Source organism: Narcine bancroftii, chromosome 9 (genome assembly GCF_036971445.1).
Source record: "Narcine bancroftii isolate sNarBan1 chromosome 9, sNarBan1.hap1, whole genome shotgun sequence".
In the NCBI taxonomy this organism is placed as follows: Eukaryota; Metazoa; Chordata; class Chondrichthyes; order Torpediniformes; family Narcinidae; genus Narcine; species Narcine bancroftii.
The window spans coordinates 74,899,140-74,925,642 of record NC_091477.1 but is presented as its reverse complement, the minus strand read 5'-3'; the positions used below and the strand labels follow the sequence as shown (position 1 = coordinate 74,925,642).

Below are 26,503 nucleotides of genomic sequence, written 5' to 3'. Positions count from 1 at the left end.
GCATTGACATTTTACTTGACTAGCAATTCCATTCCTCACCCCACCCCTCCCCCCGCCCCTAAATGCACCTGAAACACAGAACTCCGGAACATTGACCTTCACTCCTGCAACCAAGTCTCACTAATGGCCACAATCTCTACATGCTGATCCACGCTCTAAACTCGTCTGCCTTCTCCAACAATACTCCTTGCACTGAATAGATGCACCTCCGAAAGTTATTTCCACCACTCACTACCTTTTGGTTCCTGTCTTTGTATGTAGTCTTAATGACAAGGTAGGATTGCCCTGTATGGAGTGAAAGAAACTGCAGACACTGTTCTACTGGCAACAAAGGGAATGCAGGGAATTACTGAGGTGTGCAAAAGCAATATTGTTGTTATAATGGAAGACTTTCCAAACAAAGACTGGAATAGAAGGGTTGGAGGACTTTCCTGCAGTGTGCTAAAACTTCCATCAATCAGTGACGGCCTGACAAGGAAGATGCTATTGCTGAGCTTGGTTCCAGGAATTGACAAGGCTGATTGAAGCACCTGTCATTTATTAGCCCCTTTCACATTGCCAACCCTCCTAGTAAGTGGGTAAACCTACTGGGCATGATGCATCCAGGGAGCCTTTCCCACTGCACCATAATTTAGCTGGTTCATTAGGAACCAAAGATTTTAAGGGGGGCTCGCCTCAAGCAATGACATCACGAGTGACGTATTACATACTCGCAGGGCAGTAAAGTTGTAGCGGGAATAAAGAACATATGTCTTCGTGTTTAAAAGACTTGGGGGGGGCGGAAAAATGTGCAGTTTAATAAGATATAGGTGCTCAGTGTTTAAAAGATCGTGGGAAAATCTACCACAATGGACTTCAGACTGACCAAATTTAGGATAAAGCCGCAGACCAGCTTGTAATTATTCTTGAACAATAGAGTATAACAACTATTTACATAGCATTACATTGTATTAGGTATTAAAAGTAATCTTGTGATGATTTAAAGCATAGGTACGCGCTAACAGCCCCGCCGGCTGTGCTTTGACAGCCTCGCTCACTGCACAGTTACATTTCACAGTGCAGCCAGCCTCGCTCTGACAGACTGGCACGAGATCGCAGGCACTTACAGTACCTGGTAATTCGAGTAGACCATTCACACCGCCACAGAGTGATCAATGGGTTAACTCGGCCGGGCTCTGACACTGGCCTCCACCAGGAGTCAGAGCCCGGTTGATTTTAACTCGCCTTGCCCAATAGGAACCTTTCCCACCGCGCGATTACTGGGAACGGATCCACTAAATTACCCAGTTTAACCCACATGTACCTGGTAGTTTGAAAGGGGCTTATGAGGGAGATATTAGTAATAGTAGTCAGATGATTGGCTGGTGAGGAAAGAGGCTGACATTGGTTTTCTCATTTGTGAACAGAAGGTTTGTGAATACAACCTGCACAGGTGCCAGGGTTACCTTTTGTGAACCTGGAGTTGGTGTGATTTCACAGAATACATGGTCACCTGATCCTAATATTTGTTTTTTTTTCTTAAGTGGGCATTTGGCGTGACACTATGGGAACTGATGACTTTGGGGCAGACACCATACGTGGACATCGATCCTTTTGAGATGGCTGCTTATCTAAAGGATGGATACAGAATAGCTCAGCCAATCAACTGCCCAGATGAATTGTAAGTTGCTGTAACCATTACATGGCTTGATGTTTTTATTTTTGTAAATCCCATTTATGCCAGAGATATTTCTTGTGCCTGCTCTTTTTTTTTAATTTTTTTATTTTTCACACCATAAATCACATTAGCCATGATACACACTTTTTCTTTTTCACACATATACAGTGACTTTTTCTCCCCCCCCCTCCCTCCTCCCAAGCCACCCCCCCACCCCCCCCTCCCATCCATTTTAGGTATACAATCTAGGTTACATTAAACCAGTCAGACAATGTTGTCATTCAACAAAAATACACCAGAAATTCTACTGAGTCCATTCTTTTCTTTCCTTCTCCTTCCATCAACTTAGGTAATGTTTGTCCCCGGTAGGTTTTCGCTATTGTATTTAATGTAAGGCTCCCATATTTGTTCGAATATTTCAATATTATTTCTTAAACTATATGTTATTTTTTCTAATGGAATACATTTATTCATTTCTATATACGATTGTTGTATTTTCAAATTATCTTCCAATTTCCAGGTTGACATAATACATTTTTTTGCTACGGCTAGAGCTATCTTAACAAATCTTTTTTGTGCATCCTCCAAATCAATTCCAAATTCTTTGTTTTTTATGTTACTTAGGAGAAAGATCTCTGGATTCTTTGGTATATTGTTTTCTGTTATTTTATTTAATATCTGATTGAGATCTTCCCAAAATTTTTCTACTCTCTCACATGTCCAAATTGCATGAATTGTTGTTCTCATTTCTTTTTTACATCGAAAACATCTATCAGATACTGTTGGGTCCCATTTATTTAACTTTTGAGGTGTAATGTATAGTCTGTGTAACCAATTATATTGTATCATACGTAGCCTCGCATTTATTGTATTTCTCATCGTTCCAGAACATAATTTATCCCATGTTTCCTTTTTTATCTTTATATTTAAATCTTGTTCCCATTTTTGTTTAGTTTTACCATTTGTTTCCTCATTCTCCTTTTCTTGCAGTTTGATATACATATTTGTTATAAATCTTTTGATTAACATTGTATCTGTAATCACATATTCAAGGTTACTTCCCTCTGGCAAACTCAAACTGCTTCCTAATTTATCTTTCAAGTAGGATCTCAGTTGGTAATATGCCAGCGCTGTATCTCCAGTTATATTGTACTTATCTCTCATTTGTTCAAAGGATAAGAATCTACTTCCTGAAAAACAATTTTCTATTCTTTTAATCCTTTTTTTTCCCATTCTCTAAAGGAAAGGTTATCTATTGTAAAAGGGAGTAGCTTATTTTGTGCCAATATTAGTTTTGGTAATTAATAATTTGTTTTATTTCTTTCTACATGAATCTTCTTCCAAATATTGAGGAGATGATGTAATACTGGAGAAGTTCTATGTTGTACCAATTTTTCGTCCCATTTATATAATATGTGTTCAGGTATCTTTTCCCCTATTTTATCTAATTCTAATCTCGTCCAGTCTGGTTTTTCCCTTGTTTGATAAAAATCTGATAGGTATCTTAATTGTGCGGCTCTATAATAATTTTTGAAGTTTGGCAATTGTAAGCCTCCTTGTTTATACCATTCTGTTAATTTATCTAGTGCTATCCTCGGTTTCCCCCCTCTCCATAAAAATTTCCTTATTATTTTCTTTAACTCTTTGAAGAATTTTTCTGTCAGTTGTATTGGCAATGCCTGAAATAAGTATAATATCCTTGGAAAAATGTTCATTATAATACAGTTTATCCTTCCTATCAGTGTTAGTGGTAGATCTTTCCAATGCTCTAAATCGTCCTGTAATTTTTTCATTAGTGGATTGTAATTGAGTTTATATAATTGGCCTAGATTTTTGTTTATTTGTACACCTAGGTGTACAAATTGCCTGCATTTGCCATCTGAATGGAGATTCCTTCTGAAATTTTGAGAAATCCGCATTATTCATAAGCATTGCTTCACTTTTATTTACGTTTATCTTGTAACCCGACACTTCTCCATATTCTTCAATTTCTTATATAATTCTTTTATTGATAGTTCTGGTTCTGCTAAGTACACTATAACATCATCCGCAAATAGACTGATTTTATATTCCCTGTCTTTTATTTTTATTCCTTTTATATTATTATCTATTCTTATCAATTCTGCTAGTGGTTCTATAGCTAACGCAAACAATAAAGGTGATAGTGGGCATCCCTGCCGCGTTGACCTGCTTAAGTTAAATTGCTTTGATACATGTCCATTTACTGTCACTTTCGCTAACGGTCCCTTATATAATGCTTTAATCCAATTAATATACTTCTCCGGTAAACTGAATTTTTGCAATACTTTGAACAAATCATTCCATTCTACTCTGTCGAAGGCCTTCTCTGCGTCTAAAGCAACTGCTACTGTAGGTGCTTTATTTCCTTCTACTGCATGAATTAAGTTAATAAATTTACAAATATTGTCTGTTGTGCGTCTTTTTTTGATAAATCCAGTTTGGTCTAAATTTACCATTTTCGGTACCTGTTCTGCTAATCTGTTTGCTAATAGTTTAACTATTATCTTATAATCTGTGTTTAGCAAAGATATTGGTCTATATGACGCTGGTTTTAGTATTACTGTAATTATTGCTGTTTTACATGAATCTGGTAAGTTTTGTGTCTCATCAATCTGGTTGATTACATCCAGGAGGGGCGGTATTAATAAGGCTTTAAATGTTTTGTAGAATTCTATTGGAAATCCATCCTCTCCTGGTGTCTTATTATTTGGTAATTTTTTTTTTATTATCTCTTGTATTTCTACTGTTCCAAATGGTTCTGTTAATTTATTTTGTTCCTCTATTTGTAGTTTTGGTAGTTCAATTTTAGTCAAAAATTCATCTATTTTCCCTTCTTTCCCTTCGTTTTCAGTTCGGTATAATTGTTCATAGAATTCTCTAAAGTTTTCCTTAATTTCTTTTGGATTATATGTAATTTGTTTGTCTTTTTTCCTTGATGCCAATACCATTTTCTTAGCTTGCTCTGTCTTAAGCTGCCATGCTAGGATTTTGTGCGTTTTTTCACCTAGTTCATAATATTTCTGTTTTGTCTTCATTATATTCTTCTCTACCTTATATTTTTGTAATGTTTCATATTTTATTTTTTTATCCGCCAATTCTCTTCTTTGCTAATTTTTTTTCTATGTTTACTATTTCCCTTTCCAACTGCTCTGTTTCCTGATTATAGTCCTTCTTCATCTTGGTTACATAACTTATTATTTGCCCTCTAATGAATGCTTTCATTGCGTCCCATAGTATAAACTTATCTTCCACTGATTCCGTATTTACTTCAAAATACATTTTTAATTGTTTTTCAATAAATTCTCTAAAATCCTGTCTTTTAAGTAGCATGGGGTTTAATCTCCATCTATACATTCTTGGAGGGATGTCCTCTAGCTTAACTGTCAATATTAAGGGTGAATGGTCTGAGAGCATTCTAGCTTTATATTCTGTTTTTCTTACTCTATCCTTCATACTAGCTGATAACAAAAATAGGTCTATTCTTGAGTATGTTTTATGTCTAGCCGAGTAGTATGAGTATTCCTTTTCTTTTGGGTTTTGTTTCCTCCATATATCCAAAAGTTTCATTTCTTGCATTGATTTAATTATAAATTTGGTTACTTTGTTCTTCCTGTTAATTTTTTTCCCCGTTTTATCCATATTTGGATCCAAATTCAGGTTGAAATCCCCTCCTATTAGTATGTTCCCTTGCGTATTAGCTACCTTCAAAAAGATATCTTGCATAAACTTTTGATCTTCTTCGTTAGGTGAATATACATTAAGTAGATTCCAAAACTCCGAATATATCTGACATTTTATCATAACATATCTCCCTGCTGGATCTATTATTTCCTCTTCTATTTTAAATGGCACATTTTTACTAATTAATATAGCCACTCCTCTTGCTTTTGAATTATACGATGCTGCTGTTACATGTCCTACCCAATCTCTCTTTAATTTCTTGTGCTCCAATTCAGTTAAGTGTGTTTCTTGGACAAATGCTATATCAATTTTTTCCTTTTTTAGTAAATTTAGTAGTTTCTTCCTTTTAATTTGGTTATGTATTCCATTAATATTTAAAGTCATATAGTTCAGCGTAGCCATTTTATATTTTGTTTATCTTCTCTTTCCGTTTTTCCATCATTACCTTTCCTCTTTTTCCATTTCTGTTTTCTTATTTTCAACTCTTTATAATACAACATTCCTACAACATCCAACATTTTCCTTATTCTCCTATTTCTATCTTCTTTATCCCCAATCTCCCCTTCCCCTCCTGAGTTGTCCTTTATCCCTTGTCGGACAACCACATCTCCCCTCTCCATTTGGATTTGCGAATCCACTCGCAAGCGTCAACTGATTTTGCAGTGACCGCTATTTCCCCCCACCCAGCCCCCCCCAGAAAAGATTTCACTTTTCATATGTCACAAAGGTCACTCTTTTAATTCCCTCCTTATTCTCTCTATTCCATTACCTTCCCTTATTAATTCTTGTCTATACTATCTATATTTTCCTCTAAGTACAGATACATTCACGTATGCACATTGTCTCTATTCACTCTTATACCTCTTTACCCGCATACATATCAATCGTGATCATTTTTACTCTCATTACCCGTCTTCATCCCTCAGTCTATTTTTGTCTTTACCCACATACATATCAATCGTGATCATTTTTACTCTCATTACCCGTCTTCATCCCTCAGTCTATTTTTGTAATTGTTCTGCAAATTTTCGTGCTTCTTCTGGATCCGAGAATAGTCTGTTTTGTTGTCCTGGAATAAATATTTTCAATACCGCTGGATGCTTTAGTATAAATTTATACCCTTTCTTCCATAAAATCGCCTTTTCTGTATTGAACTCTTTTCTCTTCTTTAGGAGATCAAAACTTATATCTGGATAAATTAAGATTTTTTGCCCTTTATACTCCAGTTGTTTGTTGCCCTCTCTTACTTTTTCCATTGTCTTCTCCACTACCTTTTCTCTTGTAGTATATCTTAGGAATTTTACTAAAATAGATCTTGGTTTTTGTTGTGGTTGTGGTTTAGAGGCCAATGCTCTATGTGCCCTTTCTATTTCCATTTCTTGCTGTAGTTCTGGACATCCTAGGGTCTTAGGGATCCAATCTTTTATAAACTCCCTCATATTCTTGCCTTCTTCATCTTCCTTAAGGCCCACTATCTTTATGTTATTTCTTCTGTTATAATTTTCCATTATATCTATTTTTTGAGCTAGTAGTTCTTGTGTCTCTTTAGTTTTTTTTATTAGATTCCTCCAATTTCTTTTTTAAGTCTTCTACCTCCATTTCTGCTGCTACTTCCCGTTCTTCCATCTTGTCCATTTTCTTTCCCATTTCTGTTAAGGTCATATCTATTTTATTCACTTTCTCTTCTGTGTTGTTTATTCTTCTTCTTAAATCATTAAATTCCTGTGTTTGCCATTCTTTAAATGACTCCATGTATCCTCTAACAAGAGAAAGTATATCCTTTACCTTGCCTTTCCCTTCTTCTATTTCACTGTACTCTTCCTCTTCTTCCTCTAGGTTGGCCATCTGTTGTTTCTTTGTTGCCCTTTTCTTCTCTTCTTTCTTGTTTTCATTGTCTTCTGTGGTCTCTTCTTGCTGCAGGTGTTCTGCAGCTGTCATTGCCGGCTGTGGAGATCGACTCCCCAGCTGGTCCCCCCTCCCGTCGGTGTGTTTTTTTTCATGTACGGTTGCGCACTTTTACTCGGCTCTGCGAGCCATTTTTGTAGTCCTATTTCTACCGACCTGAGGAAGCGGGCTTCTCTCTCCACAGCGGGCCTCTTCGGACAGGTAAGGCCTTCTCCTTCTTCCTCCGTTGTCTTCTCTTCCTCTCTTCTTACCGTTGATTTTGATTTTTCTTGTTTTGTCGCCATCTTCTTTCCACCTTTATACTCACTTTTCTTTAACTTTTATTTCTGTGCCTTTGTATTTTCTCTTGTTTTTCCCGACTTTTCTGGAGAGGGCTGGACTTCACCGTCCGGCCACTACTCCATCACGTGACTCCTCCCTCCCATTGTCGTTTTTCCCTTGTTTGATAAAAATCTGATAGGTATCTTAATTGTGCGGCTCTATAATAATTTTTAAAGTTTGGCAATTGTAAGCCTCCTTGTTTATACCATTCTGTTAATTTATCTAGTGCTATCCTCGGTTTCCCCCCTCTCCATAAAAATTTCCTTATTATTTTCTTTAACTCTTTGAAGAATTTTTCTGTCAGTTGTATTGGCAATGCCTGAAATAAGTATAATATCCTTGGAAAAATGTTCATTTTAATACAGTTTATCCTTCCTATCAGTGTTAGTGGTAGATCTTTCCAATGCTCTAAATCGTCCTGTAATTTTTTCGTTAGTGGATAATAATTGAGTTTATATAATTGGCCTAGATTTTTGTTTATTTGTACACCTAGGTATCTTATTGCCTGCATTTGCCATCTAAATGGAGATTCCTTCTTAAATTTTGAGAAATCCGCATTATTCATAGGCATTGCTTCACTTTTATTTACGTTTATCTTGTAACCCGAGACTTCTCCATATTCCTTCAATTTCTTATATAATTCTTTTATTGATAGTTCTGGTTCTGTTAAGTACACTATAACATCATCCGCAAATAGACTGATTTTATATTCCTTGTCTTTTATTTTTATTCCTTTTATATTATTATCTATTCTTATCAATTCTGCTAGTGGTTCTATAGCTAACGCAAACAATAAAGGTGATAGTGGGCATCCCTGCCGCGTTGACCTGCTTAAGTTAAATTGCTTTGATACATGTCCATTTACTGTCACTTTCGCTAACGGTCCCTTATATAATGCTTTAATCCAATTAATATACTTCTCCGGTAAACTGAATTTTTGCAATTCTTTGAACAAATCATTCCATTCTACTCTGTCGAAGGCCTTCTCTGCGTCTAAAGCAACTGCTACTGCAGGTGTTTTATTTCCTTCTACCGCATGAATTAAGTTAATAAATTTACAAATATTGTCTGTTGTGCGTCTTTTTTTGATAAATCCAGTTTGGTCTAAATTTACCATTTTCGGTACCTGTTCTGCTAATCTGTTTGCTAATAGTTTAACTATTATCTTATAATCTGTGTTTAGCAAAGATATTGGTCTATATGACGCTGGTGAGAGTGGATCTTTCCCTTGTTTTAGTATTACTGTAATTATTGCTGTTTTACATGAATCTGGTAAGTTTTGTGTCTCATCAATCTGGTTGATTACATCCAGGAGGGGCGGTATTAATAAGGCTTTAAATGTTTTGTAGAATTCTATTGGAAATCCATCCTCTCCTGGTGTCTTATTATTTGGTAATTTTTTTTTATTATCTCTTGTATTTCTACTGTTCCAAATGGTTCTGTTAATTTATTTTGTTCCTCTATTTGTAGTTTTGGTAGTTCAATTTTAGTCAAAAATTCATCTATTTTCCCTTCTTTCCCTTCGTTTTCAGTTCGGTATAATTGTTCATAGAATTCTCTAAAGTTTTCCTTAATTTCTTTTGGATTATATGTAATTTGTTTGTCTTTTTTCCTTGATGCCAATACCATTTTCTTAGCTTGCTCTGTCTTAAGCTGCCATGCTAGGATTTTGTGCGTTTTTTCACCTAGTTCATAATATTTCTGTTTTGTCTTCATTATATTCTTCTCTACCTTATATTTTTGTAATGTTTCATATTTTATTTTTTTATCCGCCAATTCTCTTCTTTGCTAATTTTTTTTCTATGTTTACTATTTCCCTTTCCAACTGCTCTGTTTCCTGATTATAGTCCTTTTTCATCTTGGTTACATAACTTATTATTTGCCCTCTAATGAATGCTTTCATTGCATCCCATAGTATAAACTTATCTTCCACTGATTCCGTATTTACTTCAAAATACATTTTTAATTGTTTTTCAATAAATTCTCTAAAATCCTGCCTTTTAAGTAGCATGGGGTTTAATCTCCATCTATACATTCTTGGACAATAAACTTTGCAGTGACCAGTTACTGTATTCGAACTTTGAAAGACAGGATTTCTTGGAAACTCTTTTAAGTTTCGAACGGTAGGCTTACCCAGTGAGTATAGCTATGTGCGGCGGCCCCGATCCGGGCAGGAGCAAGGGGGAGACGGCGGCCCCAGTCCGGGCACAGGGAGAGCAGCAGCGGCCCCGGCCCCGGTCCGGGCGAAGGGTAGACGGCGGCGGCCCCGATACGGGCAGGAGCAAGGGGGAGGCGGCGGCCCCAGTCCGGGCACAGGGAGAGCAGCGGCGGCCCCGGCCCCGGTCCGGGCGAAGGGTAGACGGCGGCGGCCCCGATCCGGGCAGGAGCAAGGGGGAGACGGCGGCCCCAGTCCGGGCACAGGGAGAGCAGCAGCGGCCCCGGCCCCGGTCCGGGCGAAGGGTAGACGGCGGCGGCCCCGATACGGGCAGGAGCAAGGGGGAGACGGCGGCCCCGGCCTCGGTCGAGTGAGGCAGACGGAGGCCCCGGTCCGGGCAGTATGGACCGACCTAGGAGGGGAGGCTGGCCCCTCCAGCCCGGGTAAGAAACCTGCATAGGAGAAGGCCACTCCGATATAAAACCTACGACCCAAGGACCTCGCTGCCACGTCCCAGCTTGCTTGGCCACGGCACACGAACCATGGGTGTAAAGGGTGGGGCCAGTACTGCGCGCACTGCACTCCACCTAAAAGCTCCTTTGCGCAGGCCCGAGGACAGGTCCACGTCCTCCCCCTCCACGTCCTCCCCCTCCACGTCCTCCCCCTCCACGTCCTCCCCCTCAAAAGATGCTCACAAACTCAAGCTAGCATGCTGGTTTTTATTTTTTCAAAGCAAAGCTCGACGTTGCAACCCGCCTCACGGACCCGTCCCCTGAAACCCTCTTGGATCAGTTGAAGACTACCATACTGCAATCCACTGAAGAGGTACTGGGCTTCTCCTCCAGGAAAAACAAGGACTGGTTTGACGAAAACAGCCAGGAAATCCAGGAGCTGCTGGCAAAGAAGCGAGCTGCCCACCAGGCTCACCTTACAAAGCCGTCCTGTCCAGAGAAGAAACAAGCCTTCCGTCGCGCATGCAGCCATCTTCAGCGCAAACTCCGGGAGATCCAAAATGAGTGGTGGACTAGCCTCGCCAAACGAACACAGCTCAGCGCGGACATTGGCGACTTCAGGGGTTTCTACGAGGCTCTAAAGGCTGTGTACGGCCCCTCACCCCAAGTCCAAAGCCCGCTGCGCAGCTCAGACGGCAAAGTCCTCCTCAGCGACAAGATCTCCATCCTCAACCGATGGTCAGAACACTTCCAATCTCTTTTCAGTACCAACCGCTCAGTCCAAGATTCCGCCCTGCTCCAGCTCCCTCAACAGCCCCTAAGGCTAGAGCTGGATGAGGTTCCCACCCTGGATGAGACATATAAGGCAATCGAACAACTGAAAAGTGGCAAAGCAGCAGGTATGGATGGAATCCCCCCAGAAGTCTGGAAGGCTGGCGGCAAAACTCTGCATGCCAAACTGCATGAGTTTTTCAAGCTTTGTTGGGACCAAGGTAAACTGCCTCAGGATCTTCGTGATGCCACCATCATCACCCTGTACAAAAACAAAGGCGAGAAATCAGACTGCTCAAACTACAGGGGAATCACGTTGCTCTCCATTGCAGGCAAAATCTTCGCTAGGATTCTACTAAATAGAATAATACCTAGTGTCGCCGAGAATATTCTCCCAGAATCACAGTGCGGCTTTCGCGCAAACAGAGGAACCACTGACATGGTCTTTGCCCTCAGACAGCTCCAAGAAAAGTGCAGAGAACAAAACAAAGGACTCTACATCACCTTTGTTGACCTCACCAAAGCCTTCGACACCGTGAGCAGGAAAGGGCTTTGGCAAATACTAGAGCGCATCGGATGTCCCCCAAAGTTCCTCAACATGATTATCCAACTGCACGAAAACCAACAAGGTCGGGTCAGATACAGCAATGAGCTCTCTGAACCCTTCTCCATTAACAATGGCGTGAAGCAAGGCTGTGTTCTCGCACCAACCCTCTTTTCAATCTTCTTCAGCATGATGCTGAACCAAGCCATGAAAGACCCCAACAATGAAGACGCTGTTTACATCCGGTACCGCACGGATGGCAGTCTCTTCAATCTGAGGCGCCTGCAAGCTCACACCAAGACACAAGAGAAACTTGTCCGTGAACTACTCTTTGCAGATGATGCCGCTTTAGTTGCCCATTCAGAGCCAGCTCTTCAGCGCTTGACGTCCTGCTTTGCGGAAACTGCCAAAATGTTTGGCCTGGAAGTCAGCCTGAAGAAAACTGAGGTCCTCCATCAGCCAGCTCCCCACCATGACTACCAGCCCCCCCACATCTCCATCGGGCACACAAAACTCAAAACGGTCAACCAGTTTACCTATCTCGGCTGCACCATTTCATCAGATGCAAGGATCGACAATGAGATAGACAACAGACTCGCCAAGGCAAATAGCGCCTTTGGAAGACTACACAAAAGAGTCTGGAAAAACAACCAACTGAAAAACCTCACAAAGATAAGCGTATACAGAGCCGTTGTCATACCCACACTCCTGTTCGGCTCCGAATCATGGGTCCTCTACCGGCACCACCTACGGCTCCTAGAACGCTTCCACCAGCGTTGTCTCCGCTCCATCCTCAACATCCATTGGAGCGCTCACACCCCTAACGTCGAGGTACTCGAGATGGCAGAGGTCGACAGCATCGAGTCCACGCTGCTGAAGATCCAGCTGCGCTGGATGGGTCACGTCTCCAGAATGGAGGACCATCGCCTTCCCAAGATCGTATTATATGGCGAGCTCTCCACTGGCCACCGTGACAGAGGTGCACCAAAGAAAAGGTACAAGGACTGCCTAAAGAAATCTCTTGGTGCCTGCCACATTGACCACCGCCAGTGGGCTGATATCGCCTCAAACCGTGCATCTTGGCGCCTCACAGTTTGGCGGGCAGCAGCCTCCTTTGAAGAAGACCGCAGAGCCCACCTCACTGACAAAAGGCAAAGGAGGAAAAACCCAACACCCAACCCCAACCAACCAATTTTCCCTTGCAACCGCTGCAATCGTGTCTGCCTGTCCCGCATCGGACTGGTCAGCCACAAACGAGCCTGCAGCTGACGTGGACTTTTTACCCCCTCCATAAATCTTCGTCCGCGAAGCCAAGCCAAAGAGAAAAAGATACATTCTTGGAGGGATGTCCTCTAGCTTTACTGTCAATATTAAGGGTGAATGGTCCGATACTATTCTAGCTTTATATTCTGTTTTTCTTACTCTATCTTGCATACTAGCTGATAACAAAAATAGGTCTATTCTTGAGTATGTTTTATGTCTAGCCGAGTAGTATGAATATTCCTTTTCTTTTGGGTTTTGTTTCCTCCATATATCCAAAAGTTTCATTTCTTGCATTGATTTAATTATAAATTTGGTTACTTTGTTCTTTCTGTTAATTTTTTTCCCAGTTTTATCCATATTTGAATCCAAATTCAGGTTGAAATTCCCTCCTATTAGTATGTTCCCTTGCGTATTAGCTACCTTCAAAAAGATATCTTGCATAAACTTTTGATCTTCTTCGTTAGGTGAATATACATTAAGTAGATTCCAAAACTCCGAATATATCTGACATTTTATCATAACATATCTCCCTGCTTGATCTATTATTTCCTCTTCTATTTTAAATGGCACATTTTTACTAATTAATATAGCCACCCCTCTTGCTTTTGAATTATACGATGCTGCTGTTACATGTCCTACCCAATCTCTCTTTAATTTCTTGTGCTCCAGTTCAGTTAAGTGTGTTTCTTGGACAAATGCTATATCAATTTTTTCTTTTTTCAGTAAATTTAGTAGTTTCTTCCTTTTAATCTGGTTATGTATTCCATTAATATTTAAAGTCATATAGTTCAGCGTAGCCATTTTATACTTTGTTTATCTTCTCCTTCCGTTTTTCCATCATTACCTTTCCTCCTTTTCCATTTCTGTTTTCTTATTTTCAACTCTTTATAAGACAACATTCCTACAACATCCAACATTTTCCTTATTCTCCTATTTATATCTTCTTTATCCCCAATCTCCCCTTCCCCTCCTGAGTTGTCCTTTATCCCTTGTCGGACAACCACATCTCCCCTCTCCATTTGGGTTTGCGAATTCACTCGCAAGCGTCAACTGATTTTGCAGTGACCGCTATTTCTCCCCACCCAGCCCTCCCCAGAAAAGATTTCACTTTTCATATGTAACAAAGGTCACTCTTTTAATTCCCTCCTTATTCTCTCTATTCCATTACCTTCCCTTATTCATTCTTGTCTATACTATCTATATTTTCCTCTAAGTACAGATACCTTCACGTATGCACATTATATCTATTCACTCTTATACCTCTTTACCCACATACATATCAATCGTGATCATTTTTACTCTCTTCACTCGTCTTCATCCCTCTGTCTATTTTGTAATTGTTCTGCAAATTTTCGTACTTCTTCTGGGTCCGAGAATAGTCTGTTTTGTTGTCCTGGAATAAATATTTTCAATACCGCTGGATGCTTTAGTATAAATTTATACCCTTTCTTACATAAAATCGCCTTTGCTGTATTGAACTCTTTTCTCTTCTTTAGGAGTTCAAAACTTATATCTGGATAAATGAAGATTTTTTGCCCTTTATACTCCAGTGGCTTGTTGCCCTCTCTTACTTTTTCCATTGTCTTCTCCAGTACCTTTTCTCTTGTAGTATATCTTAGAAATTTTACTAAAATAGATCTTGGTTTTTGTTGTGGTTGTGGTTTAAAGGCCAATGCTCTATGTGCCCTTTCTATTTCCATTTCTTGCTGTAGTTCTGGACATCCTAGGATCCTAGGGATCCAATCTTTTATAAACTCCCTCATATTCTTGCCTTCTTCATCTTCCTTAAGGCCCACTATCTTTATGTTATTTCTTCTGTTATAATTTTCCATTATATCTATTTTCTGAGCTAACAGTTCTTGTGTCTCTATAGCTTTTTTATTAGATTCCTCCAATTTCTTTTTTAAGTCCTCTACCTCCATTTCTGCTGCTACTGCCCGCTCTTCCATCTTGTCCAATATCTTTCCCATTTCTGTTAAGGTCATATCTATTTTATTCATTTTCTCTTCTGTGTTGTTTATTCTTCTTCTTAAATCATTAAATTCCTGTGTTTGCCATTCTTTAAATGACTCCATGTATCCTTTAATAAGAGAAAGTATATCCTTTATCTTGCCTTTCCCTTCTTCTTCTATTTCACTGTACTCTTCCTCTTCCTCTTCTTCTTCCTCTGGGTTGGCCATCTGTTGTTTCTTTGTTGCCCTTTTCTTCTCTTCTTTCTTGTTTCCATTGTCTTTTGTGTTCTCTTCTTGCTGCAGGTGTTCTGCAGCTGTCGTTGCCGGCTGTGGAGATCGACTCCCCAGCTGGTCCCCCCTCCCGTCGGTGTGTTTTTTTTCATGCGCGGTTGCGCACTTTTACTCGGCTCAGCGAGCCATTTTTGTAGTCCACTTTCTACCGACCTGAGGGAGCGGGTTTCTCTCTCCACCGCGGGCCTCTTCGAACAGGTAAGGCCTTCTCCTTCTTCTTCCGTTGTCTTCTCTTCCTCTCTTCTTACCGTTGATTTCGATTTTTCTTTCTTTGTCGCCATCTTCTTTCCACCTTTATACTCACTTTTCTTTAACTTTTATTTCTGTGCCTTTGTGTTTTCCTTTGTTTTTCCCGACTTTTCTGGAGAGGGCTGGAGTTCACCGTCCGGCCACTACTCCATCACGTGACTCCTCCTCTTGTGCCTGCTCAAGGGTGAACGAAACCTTGAACTTAACAATAGGAAGGTGAACAAATAACAGAAGCAAGGAACTATGTGTGGTCATTTCTATCCAAGTCATGCCATTTAAGGAAGGAGCTGGCTAGAATCGAGATTGATGTACTGCTCATGTTCTCTCCAACTAAGAATATTCACTGCACTATTGTTGGTTTTGTATTGTGTTTTTAAAGAGTTAATAACCATATAACCATTTACAGAGTGGAAACAGGCCATGTTGGCCTTTCGAGTCCGCACCGGTTCACTGATTTTGTGCACCTTTCCCTGTAACTCAGATCCTGAAGTCCTGGCAACATCCTCGTAAATCTTCTCTGTTCTTTTTCAATCTTATTGATATCCTTCCTGTAGATCTGTGACCAAAACGGCACACAATATTCCAAATTTGGCCTCACCAATGTCTGAAACAACTTTAAGATAACATCCCAACTCCTGTACTCAATACTTTGATTTATGAAGGCCAATATGCCACAAGGTCTCTTTACAACCCTATCTACCTGTGATGCCACTTTACTTGGCTAAAAACACTTATTTTTTGTTTTTAAGAAGTCTGTCTGCAGTCATTTGGATGGATTGAAATGTGCATATTTTAAAGCAAGAAACTTTTAAAGTGAGTGGAAGGAAGTTTAAGAGAGATGTACAGTGCAAATATTTAACACAGAGTGGTGGGTACCTGGAACAGGCTGCCAGGGGTAGTGGTGGAAGCAGATGCAGTTGTGGCTTTTAAGAGGCTTCTAGATAGATGAATGTGAAGGGGGTGAAGGAATACCTATCAGGTGCAACCAGCAAGAGTTTTAGTTTGATTTGGCTATCATGTTCAGCACAGATATGGCCTGTTTCTGTACGCACTGTTGTATGTTCTATTTGCAATGATTGCTCTATTAATGATCTGAACAATGGCTTTTTTCTGCTGAGTGATGAAATGTGATCTGGCGATTATGCTGTCACGTGCCTGTGTTGTCCTATGGTTTTACAGGTTCACTCTTGTGTCCACAGATTTGCAGTGATGGCCTGCTGCTGGGCCCTGGATCGGGAGGAGAGGCCCAAGTTTCAGCAGCTCGTGCAGTGCCTGAGTGAATTTCACGCAGCCTTGGGTGCCTACGTCTGAAAACTTGGCTTTCACGGCAATGTGAAGTTTCGACACCGACCACAGGTTTAAACATACAAACTAAGGAAAATGGAGGAGAAATATCTTCCAAAGAAGTGTGCCTTGAAACGCTTTCATCATTTGTTTTGTGAACTCTCTTGATAATGCGATTTCAAGAACGTAATAGCACCGCAAGGTGTTCACCTGAGTGAGGAAGAGACTGAAATTCCATGAGTACCCAAGTGTAGAGGAGATCAGGGGAACGTTGCACTGCATTGTTCAGGTTCCATTGCCTTATATCTTTGGGAAACCAGATTTTCAAGACTGAAACATATTGAATGTCTGCTTCTCCGTTTTTGGTACTGAACTTCTAAATAACCTGTGAGCTTTGGTTTATTCTCGAGAACCCAGGTTCTATCCTGTGTCCTGTGAAATCTGAAGGCTCTGTGCATTCCCAAACAGAGGATTTCCTTTTGTGCAGCAGATTCAGTTGTCGAACGAATGAGGTACCTGCTTGGCATTGGGACATGAAACTTTCACTCCTATCTCAAAACTAGGTATCTAGTTTGGGAATAATTTTGCATTTTAGCACTTCCTGCCATGTTAAATTATCCTCTTTTCTATACAACTAATTTCTGCATGGAAACCCAACTAACATACCTTCAGGGTGGAAGGCTTTTCTTCGGTACGAGGTGGTTGGGATCACAAGGTTAAAAACCTTTCTTTGTAAATCCAAACTGTATATATTTTTTTAAATTCAATTGTTTACTACACCTAGTTCCAACTAATGTTCATCTTTGTATAATGTTAAATGCAGAGGATATGGTAAATAAAGCAGAGTAAACTGATGTGTATGAGAACATTGTTTCATTTAATGAAAAATTAGATGCATTTAAATGGAGTCTCATCGACTTTGAGTGAAAGAGTTATCCAGCAGACAAACAGGCCTTTCAGCCCAATATTCTATCCTGTCAAGACAACATTTATTAAATTACATTTTGCAGCACCCAGTCTGTGGGACAAGAGCTGTGTGAATAAAAGGCAGAGAAACTACAGCTTCCTTTTGCACAGCAGCGGTCTGAGTGTCCAGGCTTTGATTAGTCAGGGTGTGGGCTTTAATGATTCAAAGGTCATAATACACAAAATTTGTCAAATGTTCACCTGCTGTAAAGACGCAAAGAGGCAGTCCGAAGCTCTCACCAATAAGATAAAGGTAAGCAAAAGAGAGCTCCTCCACAGACAGCGTGTCCATAAATTCGCCTCCTTCTCTCCTGCAACCTCTGTAGCCACATAGCCTCCTGTCCATTCCAATGGTGACCCCAAGCTCCTGGTTCCAAACCCCCAATAAGATCAGGAAGCAGTCAGCACCTAAAGCCCTTAGGGAGCCCTGCGCACCATTGGCACCTTCGCCCTGATACCTGGTTCCACCATGCGGCCTGGTGTGAGTCCTTAGCCACCAAGCCCCTCGCTGGTTTCACTGCTGTGGTGTTCCACCCTGTAGGGTTCCTCCCCAGGCTTCTCGGTGGCATGGTGGGTGTTCTCTTGCTCTGGTGTCCTGCATTGGTCCTCCACTGATTCAGTGACCAGCCACAGGTGGATATTTCTACCTTTCACTTTCTCAAGGACTTGGACAAGGAAGATTGGGAGCAACAACAGATGAAAGGTTGCGGGGGGGGGGGAGGGGGGAAGAAGAGAGACAACAACTTCAGAGTCTGTGTATCCCTTTCAGCGTGTCAGCATCTTCCCTGTAGCACTAAATATGAACACAATCCTCCTAATGGAGCCTCACTAATATCTCATCTTTCCAAAAGGGCAGAAGGGAGAAGCTAGTGAGCTTTGCGTCAACAATGAGGAAATGGTTAAGAGAAAATTTGGAGGGATTTAGAAAGGTAGGGACTAATGAGGAGGTGTCAGCATGGTTTGAACAGGTCTCAACTGTGATTGAAAGTTTTGTGGAGGAAACTAAGAAAATATGAATGCAGAATGTTTTATAAGAACTTTCATAAGGACTGATCCCGAAAAATTAAGGCATAAAGGATCTGAGGTATGTTGGCAAACTGGACCCAAAATTGGATGAGTGACTGGCGGCAGGGATTCATGGTGCATGGGTGTTCTCTGCTGGAGGTCTGAAGCAAGTGTTGTACACTGAGTTCAGTGCTGGGATTGCTGCTGTCTGTTACTTGCAAAAGTGGATGAGATTGGAGATGGTCTGATGAATAGATTTGCAGTCCACACAAAGTCTGCTGGATCCAGCAGGATGTAGAACAGCTGAAAAGTTGGAGGACATGTGGTGGATGGAACTTAATCTGGACAAGTGTGATCCAAAGGAGGACATGGGGAGTAATTGAGAGCATTAACGTACAGAGGGACCTTGGCATGCAAATCTATCACCCGCCAAATGTGGTGATACAGGTGGATAGGGAAATGAAGAAGGTTTTTGTTACAGCTCCCAAAGAGTTAGGATGTCAAATTGCTGTGAGAGTACTGTGTACACTCTGGTCACCACTCCACAGGAAGGATGTGAGATTACTAGGCAGAGTACTGAAGAGAGTCATCAGGATGCTGCCTCAAACAGGGGTGAGACCACGAGGTGTAGGAGCAGAAATAGGCCATTGGCCCATCGAGTCCAATCCGCCATTCCATCATGAGCTGATACATTCTTCCACTCAGACCAACCTTCTTGCCTTCTCCCCATAATTATTGATACCCTGACTATTCAGATATCTATCAATCTCTGCCTTAAATACACCCAATGATGGCCTCCACAGCCATCCGTGGTAACAAATTCCATAGGTTTACCACTCCCTGGCTGAAGAAATTCCTTTATATCTGTTTTAAATGGATGCCCTTTAATCCTGAAGTTGTGCCCTCTTGTCCTTGACTCCCCTACAAAACAACTTTGCCACATTTACTTTGTCCATGCCTTTCAACATTTGAATTGCTTCTATGAGGTTTCCTCTCATTCTTCTGAACTCCAAGGAGTACAGTTCAAGAGCTGTCAAATGTTCTTCATATGTTAATCCCTTCATTTAAATCATTCTTGTGAATCTTTGAACCCTCTCCAATGATAGCACATTCTTACATAAAGAGCCCAAAACTGTACCCCGTTCTGCAAGTGAGACCTCACCAGTACCTTATAAAGTCTCAACGTCACATCCCTGGCCTTGAATCCTATTCCTCGAGATATGAATGGCAACATTGTGTTTGTCTTATTTAACCACCGATTCAACCTGGAGGTTAACCTTTAGGGTATCCTGCACGAGGGCTCCCAAGTACCTTTGCACCTCTGAATTTTGAATTTTCTCCTCATCCAAATAATAGTCAGCCCTTTTATTCTTCTACCAAACTGCATGCCCATACACTTTGCAACATTGTATTTCATAAGCCACTTTTTCAATTCTCCAAATCATATGATACGAACTAGCAGCCCTTTTAATTTTGTTTGGGACTAAACGGACTTGGTTAGCACTAACAAAGGAACAGCAATGGAAAATTCACCAGACAATGGTCAATCCAATATAATAGTTTTTATTAAACTATTAATAACATAACATTTCTTACTTATCACTAAACTTAACTTTAAATTTAACCCACTATGCGCAAATGTATATGTGTGTGTGTATAATTAAAGTCTACTCTGAAAAGTCCATTTTAAAACTTCAGCATCATTTTAGTCTTGCTTGAAGGTGTTAAATTTTCAGTTCAGAAATATTTATAAAGCTCTTTTAAACATCATATCATTAGGCCTCTTTAAACTCAATTCTTTTGATGAGTTGTCCTTGAGAGATAGTTCAAGCAGAACTGACCATCTTCTGGTCACATATGTATCTCCTATGAAAAGAAGAATACGAGTCCTATCTTCTCAGAATCAAATCTTCTTTTGAATGAAGACTTTGGAATCTGTTTTCCAAATGATGAAACTGTCCTCTTTATCTTAGAAACAATCAGAAGTAGGCATCTCTTTTGAAGTCTACTTATTCTATGTTCTCCTTTTGATAGGAGTAATACATAGGCAGTTTTTCCCCTTCTGTGGGAAAAATTACTGCTGGTCAGTTCTGCATCAGAACTGCATCAGAGCAGCTATTTTGTCTCAAACTGGCTTCAGTCTTCCATCTCAAAGAACCAGGTGCGTTTAAAATGCTAATATATTTGTACTGAAGAAAGTCTGTTGAATGTTGAAAACAGCAAATCATACACATGGCTGCTCTTCATCGACTACAGCTCGGCCTTCAATATCATTATTCCCTCAGTGCTGGTCAAGAAGCTACAAACTCTAGGCCTCTGTACCCCACTCTTTAACTGGGTCCTTGACTTTCTCATTGGAAAACCACAGACAGTACGAATTGGAAATGTCGTCTTCTCACTGATCATCAACACAAGGCGCATCCCAACAATGTGTGCAAAGCCCACTGCTCTACTCGTTATTCACCCACGACTGTGTGACCAGGCACACTTCCAATGCCATCTACAAGTTTGCCGATGACACCACAGTTGTCAGCAGAATTACATGCGGCAATGAAGAAGTGTACAGGAGGGAGATAGATCAGCTCATTAAACGACAACAATCTTGCGCTCAACGTCAGCAAAATCTAGGAGATGATTGTGGACTTCAGAAGGAAGTCAGAGAAACATGACCCAATCCTCATCGAGGGCTCAGTAGTTGAGTGGTTCAAGAATTTCAAATTTCTGGGTGTCAAAATCTCCGAGGATCTGTCCTGGAGCCTCCACGTTGATGCAGTCACAAAGAAGGCTCTCCAGCGACTATACTTTGTGAGGTGACTGAGGAGATTTGCTATGTCACCGAAGACTCTCGTAAATTTCTACAGGTGTACTTTGGAGAGCATTCTGGCCGGTTGCATTACTGCCTGGTACGGAGGTGCCAACTCTCAGGACAAGAATAAGAGGGTTGTTAACTTGGCCTGTGACATCATAGCCACCAGACTTCACTCCATCGAGGACGTCTACATGAGGCGGTGTCTTAAAAAAGCAGCCTCTATCCTCAAAGACCCCCACCTCCCAGGCCATGGCCTCTTCATTCTGCTATCATGAGGGAAAAAGTACAGGAGCCTAAAGACAAGAACTCAACGGCACAAGGACAGCTTCTTCCCCACTGCCATCAGATCCCTGAATTATCAATGAACCAAAGACACGGCTTTTACTTTTCGTCCAATATTATTGTTCTTATTTTTGTTTATCGTAATGCAACTTATACGCTGCTGCAAAACACTGAATTCATGGCTTGTTCATGACAAATTCTGAATCTGATTCTCTTCTTCCTCTCCGTTTCTGCGTCAGTACCTGCCCCTCCACATCTCTACAAATTTAGCCACAAAGTCATCTATTCCATAATTCAAATCATTAACATGCTTTATAAAAAGTGGTCCCAACAGCAGCCCCCATGGAACACCGCTGGTAACCAGTAGCCATCTACCCATGCTGGTATCTTTCCTGTAATTCCATGGGCTCTCAACTTGTTCATCAGCCTCACGAACAGAGCAGAGATTTCATGAATGGGTGAAAGGGTCCACTGTGTATGGGTGTGATGCTTTCCCAGAGGGCTCGGTGGAGAGTACAGTATCCTGCCGGGTAATTCTGGCCACTGTGGGTCACTGGCCTTGATCAGAAGGGGAAAGGGTATTAGGACTGGGGGGAAGATGAGCTCAGAGTGGAGGTTGAAAGAGTGTGAGAGATTTAAGAGTATTAGAGTTCAAAAACCACAACGTTTGCCATGTTTGATATCTAATGCCTTTACAGTGGACGTGGGTTCGAGTCCCACACTGTTTGTAAGGAGTTTGTACGTTCTCGCCATATCTGTGTGGGTATTCCCCAGGGTCTCCAGTTTCCTCCACCCTTCAAAAACATAGGTGTAGGTTAATGGGGTATAAATTGGGTGGCATGGACTCAGGGCCGAATTGGCCTGTATGTCTAAATTTAAAATTTAAACAGCAAGGGAGGTTGTCTCCAGTTGTAGCACAGGTCATGACGAAAGATGAAACAGAACAACAGCTGCTCAGAGCAGGTGAGAGTAGGAGCGGCCGTTGAAAAGCAGACATGCAGTCGACACCTGAGCCCACCATTGGATCAGACTCAGCCGGGCAGATGCTGTAGCCGTGCGCAGTCGAAGTGAGCTGGAGATGCTGTGATGGAGAGGGTAAGTGCAGAGGCTTTGGTGAGATTGCTGGCTGTTCAGATTAGGTACGTTGGGATGGCAGAACAGGATGTGGGAGATTTCCAGTGACTGGAGTTCACACCTGTGGGAAATGCATCCAGCTGTAGCTCCTGATCAACCAAGTTAGGAGATTGAAGCTGGAGAATTGGTTGAACTGGGGTGCTGGAAACATCATTGTAACTGTTCAGGCAGAGGGAGAATCAGAGAGTGGGAGGTGGAGAGAGATAGAGCAGGAGATGGACAGAGGAAGGGAGATCAGGAGGGCAAAATGCCACCATTTCTGAAATTCACAGACACAGAAGGGCCAGGCCTGAAACTTTGGTAATATATCTTTACCTCCTATGGATGCTGCAAGACCAGCTGAGTTCCAGCATTTCTGTGTTTTTAAATAAATGCACATGAATACACGAACATGGACACACATGCACATGAACACCCACATGTATACATATACAAACACATGCATACACAAATGTTGTTGTCCAGCTCCAGTGTATTGATAAACAAATAATCCTATCACACCCTCTGCTACTCTTCCATGCTCTCCACCTCCCCACCTTTCCCCCCCCAGGTCACCCCCATCTCCTAATTCCAGCTTTTTCCTGAAACATTCTCCATCAGTCTGAGTTTACTTCCCCTTCAATCTCTCCACTCCCCCCCAGTCTTGCTGCTATGTGTACGTCTCTCCATCTCCCCCCAGAGGGAGCTCTTGGTTAGTAGGACCTTAAACTTGCACTGTGTTGCCACATTTGTGTCTTGCACTCTCTCCCATGTCAGATACTCTGATCACCTAGCTCTGAGACAACTGCTGTGTCTCTTGGCCTTTTTATAGTGAAAATTAGCAATCTGTAAAGACAGTTTTTCTCTGCCTTTAAGACGCTCCACTTACCTGTATAAAAGGCCCAAAGGTGGAATGCCTGATCCAACTAGTTCCAGGTTCCCTCCACCGATGGTCGTAGTATCAGGGGTGGACTGAAGTCGCTTCATCTCCTGCGTAAAAGGATTGCTACTGAACATGGCTTCAAACAAGAAAGTAAGATTGACATCGTGCTGACAGCCCCGTCACCCAGCTGTACTGTCACAGAGTGGCCAGTGGAGGTGTCAGGCTGTGTTCGCTCATTCCACCCCGTGCCCTCACACCACTCTGTTCCCTCACACTGCCAGATCCCTTGCACCATTCCCCCGAACCGCTCCCTCATACTGCTCCCCTGCCTTGCTCCCTCACGCTGCCCATCCCTGATGGGACTGTCAGAATGGAGTAGGGCGGTGGAGGGCTGACGGGGTTAGAGGGGGCAAGAGGAAGGGAGAATGGAAGAAAGAGAGGAGAATGGAGGAGAAAGATGGCAAGGTTTCTCAATTAGGGGGAGAGGACTGAGTAGCTATCTGACAGAAAAGGAAAGGGTGTGCAAGCTGGAAGAAATGAGTCAGAGGGAAAGAGAGGAGGAGGTTACAGAAATTGGAAAAATTGATGTTAATGCAGAGTGGTTGGAGAACGTTGGGATGGAATACAAAGCATTGTGCCTCCAATTTGTGGTCGACCTCAGTTTGCCAGTACACGAGGCCTGGACAGATATGTCAGTGTGGCAATGGTGTCTGGAATTAAAATACTTGGCAATCATTGGTGATAGAGTGAAGGTTCTTAACAAAACAATCTCCCAATCTGCCTGATGTAGAGGAGACCTCAACAGCGGCACTGGATGCAGTAGATGACCTCTGAAGATTCACAAGTTTCGCTTCACTTGGAAGGACTGTTTATGGCTCTGAACAGTGGTAAGGTAGGAGATGTTCACACAAGTGTAACGTTTCCTGCGGTCACATGGGTATGTAATGAGGAAGGTTGAATGGATGAAGGAATCCTGTAGGATTCTGCAGAGAGGGAAGGCGAAGATGTGTCTAATGGTGGGGTATCATTGAGGGTAGCAGAAATTGCGGAGGTTAATATGTTGAATGCATAGGCTGGTGGGGTGGTAGGTGAGGACAAGGGGAACCCTGTCTTTCTTGCGCCTCAGGGTAGAGGGAGCCATGGCAGATGTGCGGGGAATAGAGGCAATGCGAGTAAGAGCAGAGTTGCTGGTAGTAGAATGGAATCCATGTGTTCTGAAGATGGAGGACATTTTAAATGTTCTGCAATGGAAGACCCCATCATGGTGGTAATGGGTTGGAGATAGAGGATTTGAAGAGATGTAGACAGGGCAACTGCAGAACGTAGTGGGTTTATAGAAGATATCCCAAGATTGAGACAGGGGAGAACATTGCCTAGGCCCCAAATGTTGGTTACCCTTCACTTCCTATGGCTACTGCGTGACTTGCTGAGTTTCTCCAGCACGTTTGTGTAAAGTGAGAGATGACTGGGGGGAGGGGGGGGGGGAAGAAAATTTAGAAAAAAGAATAAGTGCAGGAATAGGTAGAGAAGAAATGAGAAGAGTGGGATCAAATGTGGGTGGGGAGTTTCCTTAAATTAGAAATACTGATGTTCACACTGTAGGTTTTTTTTTGTTTTTTTTGTTTTTTTTTCACGTCTCGTTTTTTTTAATTTTTTTTTTAAATTTTTTATTTTTCACACCATAAATCACATTAGCCATGATATACACTATTTCTTTTTCACACATATACAGTGTCTTTTTCTCCCCCCCCCCCTTTCCTCCCAAACCACCCCCCCACCACCCCCCCCTCTCATCCATTTTAGGTATACAATCTAGGTTGCATTAAGCCAGTCAGACAATGTTGTCATTCAACAAAATTACACCAGAAATTCTACTGAGTCCATTCTTTTCTTTCCTTCTCCTTCCATCAACTTAGGTAATGTTTGTCCCTGGTAGGTTTTCGCTATTGTATTTAATGTAAGGCTCCTATACTTGTTCGAATATTTCAATATTATTTCTTAACCTATATGTTATTTTTTCTAATGGAATACATTTATTCATTTAAATTTAGTAGTTTCTTCCTTTTAATTTGGTTATGTATTCCATTAGTATTTAAAGACATATAGTTCAGCGTAGCCCTTTTATATTTTGTTTATCTTCTCTTTCCGTTTTTCCATCATTACCTTTCCTCCTTTTCCATTTCTGTTTTCTTATTTTCAACTCTTTATAAGACAACATTCCTACAACATCCAACATTTTCCTTATTCTCCTATTTCTATCTTATTTATCCCCAATCTCCACTTCCCCTCCTGAGTTGTCCTTTATCCCTTGTCGGACAACCACATCTCCCCTCTCCATTTGGATTTGCGAATCCACTCGCAAGGGTCAACTGATTTTGCAGTGACCGCTATTTCCCCCCACCCCGCCTCCCCCAGAAAAGCTTTCACTTTTCATATGTCACAAAGGTCACTCTTTTAATTCCCTCCTTATTCTCTCTATTCCATTACCTTCCCTTATTAATTCTTGTCTATACTATCTATATTTTCCTCTAAGTACAGATACATTCATGTATGCTCATTGTCTCTATTCACTCTTATACCTCTTTACCCGCATACATATCAATCGTGATCATTTTAACTCTCATTACCCGTCTTCCTCCCTCAGTCTATTTTTGTAATTGTTCTGCAAATTTTCGTGCTTCTTCTGGATCCGAGAATAGTCTGCTTTGTTGTCCTGGAATAAATATTTTCAATACCGCTGGATGCTTTAGTATAAATTTATACCCTTTCTTCCATAAAATCGCCTTCGCTGTATTGAACTCTTTTCTCTTCTTTAGGAGTTCAAAACTTATATCTGGATAAATGAAGATTTTTTGCCCTTTATACTCCAGTGGTTTGTTGCCCTCTCTTACTTTTTCCA

The 26,503-nt window shown here is 41.4% G+C and overlaps 1 protein-coding gene across 3 annotated transcripts in view; it reads left to right on the top strand.

Annotated features, from left to right (window-relative positions):
* The window catches only part of ryk (receptor like tyrosine kinase), a 134,634-nt gene extending 117,234 nt beyond the window's left edge, over nt 1-17,400 (top strand). For all 3 annotated transcript variants that reach the window (XM_069896502.1, XM_069896504.1, XM_069896503.1), the window contains 2 exons: nt 1,524-1,660; nt 16,462-17,400. In XM_069896502.1, the coding sequence (XP_069752603.1) occupies nt 1,524-1,660; nt 16,462-16,573 (249 nt within the window). In that variant the 3' untranslated portion in view covers nt 16,574-17,400. The remainder of the gene's footprint in view (nt 1-1,523; nt 1,661-16,461) is intronic.
* Nucleotides 17,401-26,503: the final 9,103 nt, after the last annotated feature.